At 34.2% G+C, this 14762-nt stretch overlaps 2 protein-coding genes across 4 annotated transcripts; one reads left to right on the top strand and one right to left on the bottom strand.

The window, feature by feature from the left end:
- The first annotated feature begins 723 nt into the window (after positions 1-723).
- On the top strand, positions 724-4462 carry LOC127108189 (uncharacterized). Its single transcript, XM_051045618.1, has 7 exons — positions 724-1160; positions 2136-2234; positions 2335-2472; positions 2568-2628; positions 2854-2978; positions 3226-3298; positions 4145-4462. The coding sequence occupies exons 1-6, from the start codon at positions 801-803 to the stop codon at positions 3292-3294; spliced, it is 852 nt and encodes a 283-aa protein (XP_050901575.1). The 5' UTR covers positions 724-800; the 3' UTR covers positions 3295-3298; positions 4145-4462.
- On the bottom strand, positions 3197-14520 carry LOC127108188 (vesicle-associated protein 1-2). 3 transcript variants are annotated; one of them, XM_051045615.1, is made up of 12 exons: positions 14181-14520; positions 13990-14060; positions 8011-8092; positions 7725-7861; positions 7303-7455; positions 7170-7197; positions 7001-7071; positions 6827-6908; positions 4059-4174; positions 3812-3949; positions 3600-3677; positions 3197-3484 (listed from the first exon to the last, which is right to left on the bottom strand). In XM_051045615.1, exons 1-12 carry the CDS (start codon positions 14341-14343, stop codon positions 3440-3442), a joined length of 1164 nt encoding a protein of 387 aa, XP_050901572.1. In that variant the 5' UTR covers positions 14344-14520; the 3' UTR covers positions 3197-3439. The 3 variants fall into 3 exon arrangements, with proteins under 3 accessions (XP_050901572.1, XP_050901573.1, XP_050901574.1); XM_051045616.1 differs by having other exon boundaries at positions 14156-14293; XM_051045617.1 differs by lacking the exons at positions 7725-7861; positions 8011-8092.
- Positions 14521-14762: the final 242 nt, after the last annotated feature.

Genomic DNA, 14762 nt, shown 5'->3' with positions numbered 1-14762 from the left:
ACCTTCCCCTTGCATAACCGACTTCCTTACCCGTTTCTCTTCCCCTTGGATTTTATCGATATTTTCCTTTCCTTTGGAATAAATAAAGTTTTCAGTGGCGACTCTGTTGTATCTTCGAGCGTGCGATGCGCTCAGATATTTTTCACGGCGTGACACTTTGAAAATATATCTGAGTACATCATATCTAATGCCAATCATAAGAGAAAAACAAGATGAAGTGAATGAACATTACATTAACTTCCAACTTCTTTTGCTCCCTTTGATGTGATAAAATACAATAATGATATTTTGATTTCAAAAACTGATTAAGAATCGAAGATTTTTTTTAAAGGATTTTGAGTGTGAAGTTGAGTTTGATCAAGAGGAAGAAGAATATGCAAGATGGTATTTCTATTAATTTTACGTTTGACATTTCCGGATATGCATCTTCGAAATCGTTATTAAATTTAGTGAATAAAAATACTACTATAAATGAATACAGAGAATTTTACAAAGATATATCTTCGAAATCATCATTAAAAATATATAGATATGCATCTCCAAATTAAATTTTAATAAAAATAACTAAAATATATAAATTGATGTGATTTTAGACGCGTTACATAAATTTTAAAATAGAAATAAAAATATTTTTAGATTTTAAAAAATGTGGGTTGTAGAAGTATTTCGCTCGATTTTTCAATAGGTGGTAAATTAGTTATTTTTTTTAAGAATTTATTTATTTATCTCAACTTTTTCTTTTCCACAACGTAACCCCAATAAAAGTAGAACCAGAATTGAAATTGTAAGAGCATAAGAAAATGGCGAAACGCAAGAAATCGAAATCCAATTCACAATCGGTTGGTACATCGTCGCAATCGGAGGAAGCAGGAGAAACCGTACGTAATGGGAGGAGTAGCATATCGGAGTATGAGGAACAAAGACTACGGAGAATTGCAGAAAACCAAGCGAGGTTGAAAGCTTTGGGGTTACCTCAAATGGCCTCTTCCTTGAAAACCTTGCCTCAGATTAACAAGAAAAAGGGGAAAGAAAAGGAAAAGGTTGAAGGTGATGATGAAGAGTATAGACCCGAAAATGAAGAGGAACGAGAAACGGAATCAGATTCTTCCAGTGAACATGAGTCTGATTTTGAAAATGCTTCTGGGTCACGGAAAAGGAAGGTTTGTAATGTACTAGTTTACGTTTTTCAATCAAAATGTTTCATTTATTTTTCTTCAAGTGTTGTTTTTTAAGTATGATTTTTAGTTCAAAATGTTCCTTTTTTTCAATCGATTAGTTTAAAGGAAACTCATTGAGTTTTGAAGCATACATGAGGAGGTTTAGGGCTGGTTTGGAAAATCCAGTTGACAGCTTAATTAGGTTTATTGTTCGGATTCTTAAACACACTTTGTAAATGTGAGAAGAGTTCACTAAAATAGCCTATGATATGTTGATGTTTTAAATAGCGGTCGAGACGGACACATAAAGAATTTTGCGGTTTCGGTTGTTACAGATGCTGCGTTACGGATTGGGGTCACAGCCAACAAGGTTTAGGAGAGTCTATGAAAATTGCTTATTGTCCACAAGTTATTTGCCATTTTGTTTTAGTTTCCAAGAAAGTAGTTTACGACTTATGCAAGATTTATGCAAGAAATAGTTTAACATTTTAGCTCTTTGATTTTACACATATTGTGTATACATTACCAACATTAATGAACCGGATACTCTGTAGTTAAGCGTGTTTGGGCGAGAGTAGTGCTAGGATGGGTCACCTCGTGGGAAGTCATTGTGTTGCACCTCTTTTAGGGTTCAATTCCCATTATGCCCACGAAATTTTGTTCTTAAGAAAGTCCTCGAAAGTAACTATTTTGATAGAAGTATGGTCGTGGATAGAAAATTTGCATTTGAAGTTATTTTAATTGAGCTTTCATCCGAGCATTAGCCTATGAATATTATTCTTATCTGTTTTAACATAATTTCAAAGTTGAGTTATTTTTATGGTAGAATACCCTGTATTTGATTATTGTTTGGTTTGATAAGAATACTAGGATGCTTGAGTTATGCACCTTTTTAATAGTTATTCTGCATAACCGGAACAGTTACGGTTTGAAAATTATGCTGACCCTTACTATTCTTTTTCTTGATACTAATTGTAGGCGAAGAACAAAAGTTTGAAGGTGAAAAGCAGAGTAGCCGGAAAGAAGCATGGTGGTAATTTAGATAATGTTGACGATGAAGATGAAGCTTTGATGCAGGTAGTCTTTATTTTTGGATCCTTTTGCTATGCTATGATAAGAATAATGTTGTGAACATAGATGTATTTTAATTTCACCGTATGTTGTTATCTATGGACAGGCAATTGCTCTTTCTCTGCAGAATTCTGCAGAACCTTCAGTTTGCTCTAACATGAATGTAGGGAACATCAGCAAGGCCGAGAAAAAGGAAAACATTCACACTCAAGAAGATAAGGAACAAAAGAAGAACAAAAAATCGGTTTGTATTTAGTTTGCTATTTACACATTGATTTTTTTGTAATTCTTTTAGTTTGTATGCAAAGTCTTTTTTGTAATGTTTGATTTTGTCAACAGTTTATTAGTCGGCTGCAAATGACTGAGGATGAACTCATCGTACACTTCTTCCAGCTTGATGGTAATTTTATAATTTCTGTTATCCTACTTTTTGTTCGTTGAGGGCAATTGTTTGTCAATTCGCTAGCATTTTTCAAAACCACTTGCAGATAGTCCTGAAATACATGCAAGATTATCATACTGGCTGACCGTTGATGAACTTATCGAATTTAGAAATTCGGTAGCTGTTTTAAACTAATGAAGAGAGTATAGGTTATTGACAAGGCTATTTGTGACATGTATGTAGAAGCTGGAAAAGGAACTGTAACAATAAGGGATTTAGAAAGAGCAGCTATAACTCATGATTTTGCATGGACCGATAATGAGTTGGTTGATATGATTCGCTGCTTTGATAGTGACGGAGATGGAAGGGTAAGTATTGTTAGCTTCTTTTTCAATGATTTTGTTTTTGACTCGGAGAACATAGAAAATTCTACGAAGCATTAGACACCATGCACGATACCAATAGAAGTGATTGTATGTAATCACAAGTGCCAGTGTTGTGTTGGTATCAGACACTGACAAGTGACATGTGTCAGACATGTCTTTCGTTAGTTTCATTATATATTTAAATTTATTATTATTCTTAATTAATTAAGTATAATGTGCTTTGTTGCAGTTAAGTTTAGAAGATTTTCGCAAGATTGCTGTTCGTTGCAACATGATAAAAGACTCACAAAATTCTTGACAAGGTAGTTCAAAGTTTTTAGGCATATATATTATATAGGATGCAATTACTTCACTTCATGATTCTTTGTTGCCAATTTGCCATCACTTTGTATATTTCTAATGGAATATCATAGATTTTCGCATGTGTCTCTTCTCATCACACACTATTTTGTATGATAGTCTTTGCTGGCCTCACTTCTCAAAAGCTCCTATGCATCATAAGAGATTCAATCAATCAATAAGTTTTCCAGAGAACTTACTATGGTAACAATGAAGATCACCTTAAACATTGTTACAACAAAATTTAGGGAATAAATGTCATACCAATTCTTGCTCAAGCCTTTTATTTTGCTCAATAGCATTATCCCTCTCCTCAGTTAATTTCAAAATAACCGCATTTGCCTGAAACACAATTCAATAGTCGACTTTTTAGGTCTATATTACAGTAGGTGTATTTTGATCGAAGTTCATAACAATGTAATTATGACTAATCAACATGTCAATAACCAATTTTAAAAAATGAAACGAAAAGAAACCTGATCTGAAAAGACAGATGAGCGAGGAGAAAAATATTCGTCAGATCCTCCTTGAATTGTGGATGATGGTTGAGAAGGTTCAACATAAATAACTTTTAGTTTGCACTCTTCAACTTTAGAGCCCGACTTTTTATTGAACTACGTGCAATGAGAAAATAAAACGATTAAATTATACAATATATGTTATGTCACACAATATTGTGATTCTTTAATCTTTATATATAAATTTTTTTGTTAACGAAGTTACCATTTCTGAAGTGATATCTTTTTTGGTTGCTCCCATCTTTGCAACTACGTTTTGAATAAGAAATTTATCTTTGCATTGCATGTCAGGAGGTGTTTCCATTTGAGCTTGCATGGTAACTACAAAGTGAAAGTGTAAATTCCTTGAAGTTAAAGGGCTACTATGTTGAACACTATGTTGTAGTGTACTAATCATGGAAAGAAGCAAACTAAAACTTAAAGGGCTACTTCACAATATGCAAGACCAAAGCTTATAGAGAACAATGATGATGAAGTTGTGGATCTTACTATGTTTAAGAAATTGATTGGATCATTGATGTACCTATTCCAAAGTAAAGCTAGGGATATTTTTGTTCTGTTGGAGTGGTAAGAAGATACATCAATGGAAATATCCATTTTGGCATCTTATTTCCCAAGTGTCTAATGTCAAGAAAGCTAGAGTTAAAAAGTTTCTTTAATGCTGACAAGTATGGTGACAAAGTAGATAGAAAAAGCACAAATGACTATCTCTTTAAGTTTCAAGGATTACCAATTTCATGGTTCTATAAGAAACAATCTGTTATAACCTTATTAAGTTGTGAGGTTGAGTATGTGGAAGTGTATTTTGAAACTTTCTAGGAAAATTGATTCCAAACTCACATGAATTATAGATCAACAACAACATTGCATTCAAGTATTCTCCCACTCAAAATCAATTGGCAGATTTGTTCCTGTTCCTTCAAGTTGTCAAAATAGACCAGTTTCTAAAGCTCCGGAGAGATATTGAAATTATTACTTTTAATTACTTTAGGATTAAGGAGTGTTAACATTGTAGATTCGTCTTGCGTCGTCATATCGAAGATAAGCACCACTAATTTATGATTATCGGTTCATTAATTATATCAAATTCTAGTTCTTGAACGAAACAATGATAACATCTCATTAATCCTGAGAAGACCGTAATTTAGAAGATGATATACTAACTCTCAAAGTATACGATGTGGAAGTCAAATTAAATATGTGAAATTCAATTAAAAGTTAGGTATAAAAATAAATCTAATGGTTGTTTTGAGTGTTACAAAGCTCTTCTTGTAGGTGATGGTAGGTCTCAAATTGCAAAAGGGGATTGTGATGAGATTTTCAGTCACGCAATGAAACCTACGACCATTCACAATGTTCTCATCATTGCTCTCTCTAAGTCCTGACCCATTCATCAGTTGGATGTTCAGAATGCCTTTCTACATGGTGATCTTCATGAGGCGGTCTATATGCATCAGCCACTGGGGTTCCATGATCCTCATTACCCAGATTATGTGTCTCTATGGTTTAAAGCAATCACCCAGTTCCTAGTACCAACGTTTCGCTGACAATGTCTCCACTATTGGATTTTAGCACATCACCTTAGATCACTCTCTCTTCATTTACCGGCGTGACTTTAACATGGCTTACATCTTGATTTATGTTGATGACATCATCCTTATCAGTTCCTCTTATGACATATGCAAATCTATCATGACGCTTCTTGCCTCAGAGCTTGCTATGAAGGAAATGGGACCGCTGAGTTATTTTTTGGGTATTGTAGTGACCAAACATGCAAATGGACTTTTCCTTAGTCGGAGTACCTATATCAATGACATTATTGCTCAAGTCGACATGGCCTCATGCAAACCTTCTGCCACTCCAATTGACACCAAGCAGAAGCTCAATACTTCCACCATCCATGACGATCCTACCTTATATCGAAGTATTATCGGTGCTTTGCAGTATCTCACATTTATCCGTCCTAATATCTCTTATGGTGTCCAACAAGTATGTCTTCACATACATGCTCCATGCACCGAGCACATGCTTGCATTGAAACGCATCATGCGTTATGTTCAAGGCACCTTATGGTTTGTTGGTTGGGATATAGATGTTCTGACACCCGTCGACCTACTTATGGTTATTGTGTTTTTTCTTGTTGATAACCTAATTTTATGGCCTTCTAAGAGACAACTCATGATTTCTTGTTCCAATGCAGAAGCTGAGTACCGAGACATTGCTAATGTGATTTTAGAATCATCTCGGTTCCACAACCTTCTCTTGGAGCTTATTTTCCCCTTTGTCAGGCTATTTGGTGTAGTGTGACAATGCTAGTGCTATCTATCTTGGTGTACTGTGACAATCAATGTACTAAACACATTGAGATGAACATTTACTTTGTTCGGCAGAAGGTCGCCCGTGGTCAAGCCCGCGTCTTTCATGTTCCTTCCCGACACCAAATTGTTGATATCTTCACCAAAAATTTTCCTATATAATTCTTTTTGATGATTTTCAAACCAATCTAAATGTCCGTCGACCTCCCGCTTCGACTGCAGGGATGTGATAGAATTATTCTATAGTTATTTTATAATCAATATATAACTATTAGTTATTTGTAACAAGTTAACTATCAATATCCAAAAATCCCATTTGTCATGGGAAAAACAAGTACATTGGAACAAGGTTTAATTAACATAAAATCAAGTAAATATAGAGACGCTTATAGTAAAGTATTGTCCTACTCAAAATCAATGGGAATATTGTTTAAGATTAAAAAGGAGTGTTAAATGTTTTAATACTAGGACTAATCAAAATATTTCCTAGTAATTTTCTAATAAGATCTGCTTGTATGTTGTTTATTAGTTAGTTAATTAGTTACTATGCTATTTAAGATTTAATTATGTTTATATAATCAATTTCTAGAATGTATTTTATTATTTAGTAATTCTTACTTATAACATCACAAGTAGGGAGAGAGAGAGAGAATAAAACCTATGACATCACAAGTAGACCTAGGCAACACAACTCCATGATTAGGCCTAACACAATACCTCTTCTGATTTGTAGTCTTAACCTGCAACATCACCATTAATTTGACTTCAAATCAAAATTTCAACTAGCAAAAATTAAGTGATAAAAAAACATAAATTGCAAAATATTAAGAACCTTAAAAGCCACGTAATTATCTGACTTGTTAGAAAACTGCAAAGAGCATGATATTTGCTTCCTCAATTCAACTTTTTCACAAAACCAAAGAAGAGAAAGAAATTTAGAAACCAAACACAAACACAAACACAAAGCAAAGAATCCAAAATGTTGAATATTAAAGACTTACAAGGAAATTGCAGCTCTTGAGGATGTACCTGGTGATAGAAAACATCTTATTTTATAAATGTTTCACAATTCCATTTAAAACATAAGAAAAAAAAGACAAAATAGATGTGATTAATGAATATAAAATATGTCACCTCAAATAAAGTATCAAGTTGGTCAACATGTTCATACGAAACTTTCGAATCTTTATCAGATTCTTCTCGGATTGAGGGTCGTGGTTGAGGAGGAGCAATATAGACAATCCTCAATTTGCACTCTTTAATCTTATAGCCAGATTCTTTATCGAACTACATGAAATGAGAAAAAAAAACAATTAAACGATCTGAGATATCTTTATAAAAGATAAAAAAAGTTGTTTAACACACAAAAAATAAAAACTTGACATAATTAAAGTGTGACAAAACAAAAATTTCATAAAAATATTTGTTAGAGCTAAACCATAATAAAATAAGAGCTTTATTTATTTTTTCACAATTAAACTCTGATTAACTTATACGGAATTTTTAAATATTTAAGAAAAACTTGTACATATAAAAAATAGTTTATTTATAATCACCATTTTTGGAGTGATATCTTTTGTGGTGGCTCCATTTTTTGAGTGATATGTTTTGTGTTTTGCAACTATGCTTTGAAAAAGAAACTTATCCAGGCATTGCATGTCAGGAGGTGCCTCATTTTGGGCTTGCATTATAACTACAAAATGAAATGTAAATATGACACAAAATTATTAGTTGAAATTACTTCACAATTGACATAGACAAGCAGAAGAGTCTTCTTCTTTGTATGTCTTTGTGCTTTTATATGGAATAAGAGAGAATACAAAAAAGAAGGTAGAGAGAAACCTCTAATATGAAAAGTTGATTTGGGCAACACAACTCCACTGTTAGGCTTAACACAATAATTCTTTTGATTTGTAGTCTTAACCTACAAATTATTAAATTTTACTCCAAGTTAAATTTACAACTTTTCATGTAGAAATGGTAACCATTATGAGACCTAAAAACAAATTTTAAAGAGGTAAAAGATACACTTTTCTTAATAGAGTCTCGTTGAATTGTAATTCTTTGTGTCGAAGCAGATTGTTCGACAGAGTAAGGAAGTGTCGAACCACCTAGTGTGTTGAGTTGCGTTAGTGTGTCGAAGTGTCGAAGCATGTTGCTTCACACAGAATTTCGACTTAGGTCTATCTTAGTAGTGTTAGCTATTTTGGGCTTTTATAGTTTTGGGTTTTGCCTTGAGGTCCAAGTTAACCTAAATTTATAAATAGAGGGAGTAACCCTTATTTTGTAATGAGTTGTGTTAGTGTGTCGAAGTGCCGAAGAATGTTGCTTCACACAGAATTTCGACTTAGGTCTATCTTAGTAGTGTTAGCTATTTTGGGCTTTGCCTTGAGGTCCAAGTTAACCTAAATTTATAAATAGAGGGAGTAACCCTTATTTTGTAATGAGGTGAATAGAGCATTCATAACATTGTATTTACAGTATTTTGCAGTTGCAAAGTGAATAAGAAGGTTTCCACAGTTTGTGGATAGAGAGAAACTCTGCAGAATTTAATTCTTCTTCTCCTTCATCGTTTTTTACTTTCTTTCTTTCTCCATTGTTCTTTTCTTTTATTGTCATTGTGTGGGTGATAACAATCTTGTTCATCAAGATTGATTGAAATTCTCCATAGGTTTTGATGGATTTCCAACATCTGGTATCAAGAGCTCCGGTTAAATCGATTCGTGGGGAGAAAATCACCATGCCAACGAATCATCCAAACAGACATTTTCCAGCAAATCTTCCGATTCTCAAGAACAACAATTATGAGAATTGGTGCAAGCAGATAAAGGTTGTGTTCTGTTATCAAGATCTTTGGGATCTTGTGAAGGAAAGAGTAACAACGCTTGCAGAAGTCGCGACAGATCAAGAAAAGACTGCACATAAAGAATTGAAGAAGAAAGATTATAAAGCTCTCTTTATAATCAATCAATATTTTGATACAGATAACTTTGAAAAGGTTAGTGATGCAGAGTCAGCGAAAGAAGCATGGGAAATTCTGGAGAAATCATTTGGAGGCGCGAAGAAGGTGAAAGAGGTGAGGTTACAAACTCATAAAAGAACCTATGAATTGCTTCAGATGGAAGACAATGAAAGCATAACTGATTTCTTCACCAAGGTTACAAAACTGGTGAATCAAATCAAGGTATGTGGAGAAGTGTTGACATCAAGATTTGTTGTTGGAAAGATCTTGAGGTCATTGGCTCCAAAGTTCGACCACGTGGTAGTAGCCATAGAAGAGTCGAAAGATTTGTCAAAACTGACAAAGGAAGAGCTTCAAGGGACGCTTGAATCTCATGAACAAAGAATGGCTGAAAGAGCTGTAGGAAAGTCGAAAAGTGATATGGCTTTGTAGGCTCAATCAACAAAAGAAAGAAAAGGCAAAGGAAGCTGGAATGGCAATAAAGGCAGATGAGGTTACAACAATTCGACTGGTCGAAATCAGCAAGAAGGAAACTGGTTGAATAAGAGAAAATCCTGGAACCAAGGCAACCAAAGAGGTGGTGTTGCAGGTAGAGGAAGAGGTGGTGGTCAAAAGTCAGACAAGAGTCACATTCAGTGTTACAATTTTCAAAGGTATGGTCACTATTCTAATGGTTGTCTAGAAAAGCAGAAGAATCAAGAAACTTATGCAAAGTTGGCGAAACACGAAGAAGAAGAGACGTTGTTGATGGTTACAACAAGAGAAGAAGAGAGATTCAAGGACCAGTGGTACTTGGACTCAGGATGCTCATCACACATGTCTGGAAGAAAATATTGGTTTGTCAACATAAAGCCCTCAATGAAGAACATGGTGAAATTTGCAAATGACAACACTCTAGCAGCTGAAGGTGTTAATGATGTTCTGATTATGAGGAAAGATGGCAAGATGTAAATAATTTCAAATGTGTTGTACATACCAGACATGAAGAGTAATTTGCCCAGCATATAGCAGTTAGTCGAAAAGAACTACAAGGTGTCGATCGGAGACAAGATGATTAGAATTCTCGACTAAAATGGAAGGTTGACCTTGAAGGCTCCAATGTCTCAGAATAGAACCTTCAAGGTTGAACTAAATGTGATGGAGCATAAGTGCCTTGCAATAGAAGCCAACATAGATGGATGAATATGGCATTACAGACTTGGCTATCTCGATTTCAAAGACATCAGAGATTTGAAGAGAAGAAATATGGTTTCAGGATTACCAGAAATTGACATTCCAAACGAAGTGTGTGAAGAATGTGTACAGGCAAAGCAGCATAAGAACAACTTCAGTAAGGATGCAGGAAGCAGGTCGAAGGCAATTCTTAAAGTCATATACTCTGATGTATGTGGTCTTCTTCCCAGGTGGATTCGATTGGAGGTAAAAAATACTTTGTTACATTCATAGATGATTTCAGTAGAAAATTGTGGTCTTACCTGATCCAGAAGAAAATTGAAGTGATAGAGGTATTTTCCAAGTTTAAATCTATGGTCGAAAGACAGAGCGGTCGAAAGATCAAGATTTTGAGAACTGATGGTGGTGGAGAATATGTGTCGAAAGACTTCGATGCATTGTGTGTGAAAGAAGGGATTATGCATGAGGTGGTGCCACCCTACACTCCACAGTAGAATGTAGTCGCAGAAAGGAAGAATATAACCATCATGAATATGGTAAGAAGTATGTTAAAAGGCAAGCATCTACCCAAAGAATTATGGGGAGAAGCTGTGTCAACTGTGACATATATCCTGAACAGATGTCCGACGAAGAAGCTAGAAGGAATCACGCAAGAAGAATGTTGGTCTGGTGTCAAGCCTAGCTTAAGTCATCTGAGGATGTTTGGATCTATAACACATAGACAAGTGTCAGATCAGTTGAGAAGAAAACTTGATGACAAGTCGAATCAGATGATCCTGATAGGATATCATTCGACTGGAGGATACAAGTTGTTCGACCCAGTGAATAAGCAAGTGGTGATTAGTAGGGACGTGATCATAGATGAGCTTAGAAAATGGGATTGGACTGAGAATGTCAAGAAAGATTCAGTGAGAATCTTTTGTGACGAACCGACTAGTGAAGTCGAAAGAGAAGTTCGACAGGAAGAAGTCAGAGGTGAAGCAGGCCCAAGCAGACCTTAGAGAACAAGACACATGCCTGCAAGGTTGCAAGAATGTGTGATTACATCAGATGATGTAGTCGATGAAGAAGGTGAGTTGGTACATTATGCTTTCTATGCAGATGTCGAACTTGTCAATGCAACTGAGGCATTGAAAGATTCGAAGTGGATGAAAGCAATGGACGAAGAGATGAAGTCAATCGAAGTCAACAACACTTGGTCATTTGTCGAATTTCCCCAAGACAAGAAGGCAATCAATGTGAAGTGGGTATACAAGGTGAAGTTGAATCCCAAAGGAGAAGTGACTCGACACAAGGAGAGATTTGTGGCAAAAGGATTTCTTCATAAAGAAAGAGTCGACTTCGATGAAGTTTTTGCACCTTTTGTTAGGATCAAAACAATCAGGTTGGTTGTTGGTCTAGCAAACATGAACAACTGGCAGATGTGCCAGATGGACGTGAAATATGCATTCCCGAATGGCCCCTTAGAAGAAGAAGTTTATGTTGACAACCAGCTGGGTTTGTGAAACATGGTCTAAGCATGCACATCGAGATGAGGTTCCATTATCTTCGAGAGCATGTAGCAGATGGGAAGATGAATGTGGAACACTGCAGAACTAATAATCAGATTGCAGATATCATGACGAAGGGAGTGCATGTCGAAGTGTTCAGAAGACTAAGAGCTATGATGAATATAGATAGCTTAGACACAATGAATTAAATGGTGTGTTGAATTGTAATTCCTTGTGTCGAACCACCTAGTGTGTTGAGTTGCGTTAGTGTGTCGAAGCATGTTGCTTCACACAGAATTTCGACTTAGGCCCATCTTAGTAGTGTTATCTATTGTGGGCTTTTATAGTTTTGGGCTTTGGCTTGAGGTCCAAGTTAGCCTAAATCTATAAATAGAGGGAGTAACCCTTATTTTGTAATGAGGTGAATAGAACATTCATAACATTGTATTCACAGTATTTCGCAGTTGCAAAGTGAATAAGAAGGTTTCCACAGTTTGTGGGCAGAGAGAAACTCTGCAGAATTTAATTCTTCTTCTCCTTCATCAATCTTTACTTTCTTTCTTTATCCATCATTATTTTCTTTTATTGTCATTGTGTGAGTGATAACAATCTTGTTCATCAAGATTGATTGAAATTCTTCATAGGTTTTGGTAGATTTCCAACAAGTCTAAGCTAAACTAAACATCAATAAGCATGGACATGATGCGATAAATCTACATTTCTATTTAAGTTAAATTTTCTTGATAGAATAGTTATCATGGGATTAATAAAGTGTTTCTGATGCACTATTTTCTCCTACAAGGGAAATCATTTTTAACGAGTATCACATTTAATATGAGTATGATTAATATTTTATGTAGATTATCCACACTAAATTCCTCCCAAAACAAAAGGAATTGAGTCTTGTGATACTCTCTCGTAAGAGAGATCTATCTTGATTTTCTACACACTATCATATCCTAAAAAGGAATATGACCATATAAACTCCTCACAAAAAAAAGGAACTTAGTCTTGCGACAATCTTCTCTAAGAGAGATTGACTACAATCGACTATGCGTCGATTCATTTTGAAAATAAATAGGACCGTATTAAACTTCTCCCAAAATAAAAGGACAAAGTTTTGTCATTCTCTCCCCTAAAAGGGATTGACTGTGACTACCAACATGCATCCATATATTAAAAGTGTAGGAGCTTGTTAAAACTCACCCCACTAAAAAGCTTTTTGTGACATTCTCTTCTAAAAAAAGATCTGTTGGGATTAACAATATGACAATAATATGCTTTTCTCTTTGAAAGTACAATAGGATCGTGTTAAACACCAATGAAACAATGTTAAAATGAAACACGGTGAGAAACTGCATTCAACTTCTCGTCCTTATAGACTTCGTGTTTAAGGATATACTCTTAAAAACTCCTCTTGCATTTATAGACCATGAACTTGGGATACTAGCAGATCAAAATAATAGTCTTAAATATTTTACTCTTACATATCTCATACTTGAACAATCTTGACGGATATAAGGCACGAAAGCTAGGAACCCAACCTCAAAAAGGCATGGACCTTTGACCCTATCCTGGACGTCATAGCTTACTACTCAAGCCCAACTGACTCTCAAATAGCTAATACTATTTATGATCCTTAATATATAAAAAATTATCTTTTATATTTATTAAATAATTAATATATATAAACTAAATATAATTCAGATACATTGATTCTTTAATAAATTTTAAAATTACTTTTTTTCTTATAAGGACCAGAAAGAGTATTAATTACGGTTGTCTCATTATAAGAATAAAAGAACAACCACCGTCTTCTTTCTAATGGTTTATATATATATATATATATATATATATATATATATATATATATTATATATATATATATATATATATATATATATATATATATATATATATATATATATATATATATATATTTGTGTTAGAGTGAATATTTTCTGCATTTGAACTTAAAATATATTTGATGTGTGGCTTTCAAAATTTTACTTGTGACAGGAGGGTTAACAAGTTGTTATCAAATTTTTAGTATGAAATAAGTCATATTAAGTTTTCCATATCAAAGTAATGATGTTGCATCATGTTTTTTATCAAGAATATTTGCACATGGTGTTATATAATAACTCGAGAGAAAGTGATATGATAGAAGAAAAAAAAAAGAAAGAAGAGAAGAACCTTGAAAGCTACACAATTATCTGACTTGTTAGACAACTGCAAGGAGCAAGATATCTGCTTCTTCAACTCAACTGTTTCACAAAATCCAAGAAAATGAAAATTAGAACAAGTGCATGAATCAAAATCCAAACTCATAAATTGAAAAGAAAAACTATTTTTTTGTTATTTTGGAATTGAAGAAGCATGATTACATGGAAATTGCAGCTCTTGAGGATGAATCTGGAGATGGAAACTATCATCTTGATTATTCAATTTTTCATAACCCCAATCCAATGGAGAAACATAACGATGTGGAATAACAAACCGCAACAATTTAGAAGCTGAGGATGAAGCATAAGAAACCGTTTGTCCCATTTTTTCACAAAATGTTGTTTTTTTTTTTTTTAAATTTCGATGTGTTTAATGTCAAGAGATAAGAGTAGTCTGTGGAACTCTTAGTTTTGGATCGTTGACCATAAACATGTGAATGCTGTAATGTGAATAGGGACGGTTTGCAGAGAATAAAACAAGAAGATTGAGTGAAATTTCTAATCATATTCCATGAATATAATATGATTTGTGAATTGAAATTTATTAGTTAATGATATTAGGTTACTTATTGTCCAAGTTTCCTATTTTGACTAACATAAATTTCAAAATTTAATCTATAAATTTGTTGGAACAAGCAATCACAAGATTGGTGAAATAAAGGTGGAATAATTTTAGATGCGGAGAATGAAAAAGAAGAATATAGAGAGAGAGAGTATTGAAGGTGAGATGTTGTATTCTCATTT

This window comes from Lathyrus oleraceus, chromosome 7, assembly GCF_024323335.1.
Source record: "Lathyrus oleraceus cultivar Zhongwan6 chromosome 7, CAAS_Psat_ZW6_1.0, whole genome shotgun sequence".
NCBI classification, from domain to species: domain Eukaryota; kingdom Viridiplantae; phylum Streptophyta; class Magnoliopsida; order Fabales; family Fabaceae; genus Lathyrus; species Lathyrus oleraceus.
The sequence above is the reverse complement of the archived record's forward strand: the minus strand, read 5'-3'. Positions and strand labels throughout refer to the sequence as shown.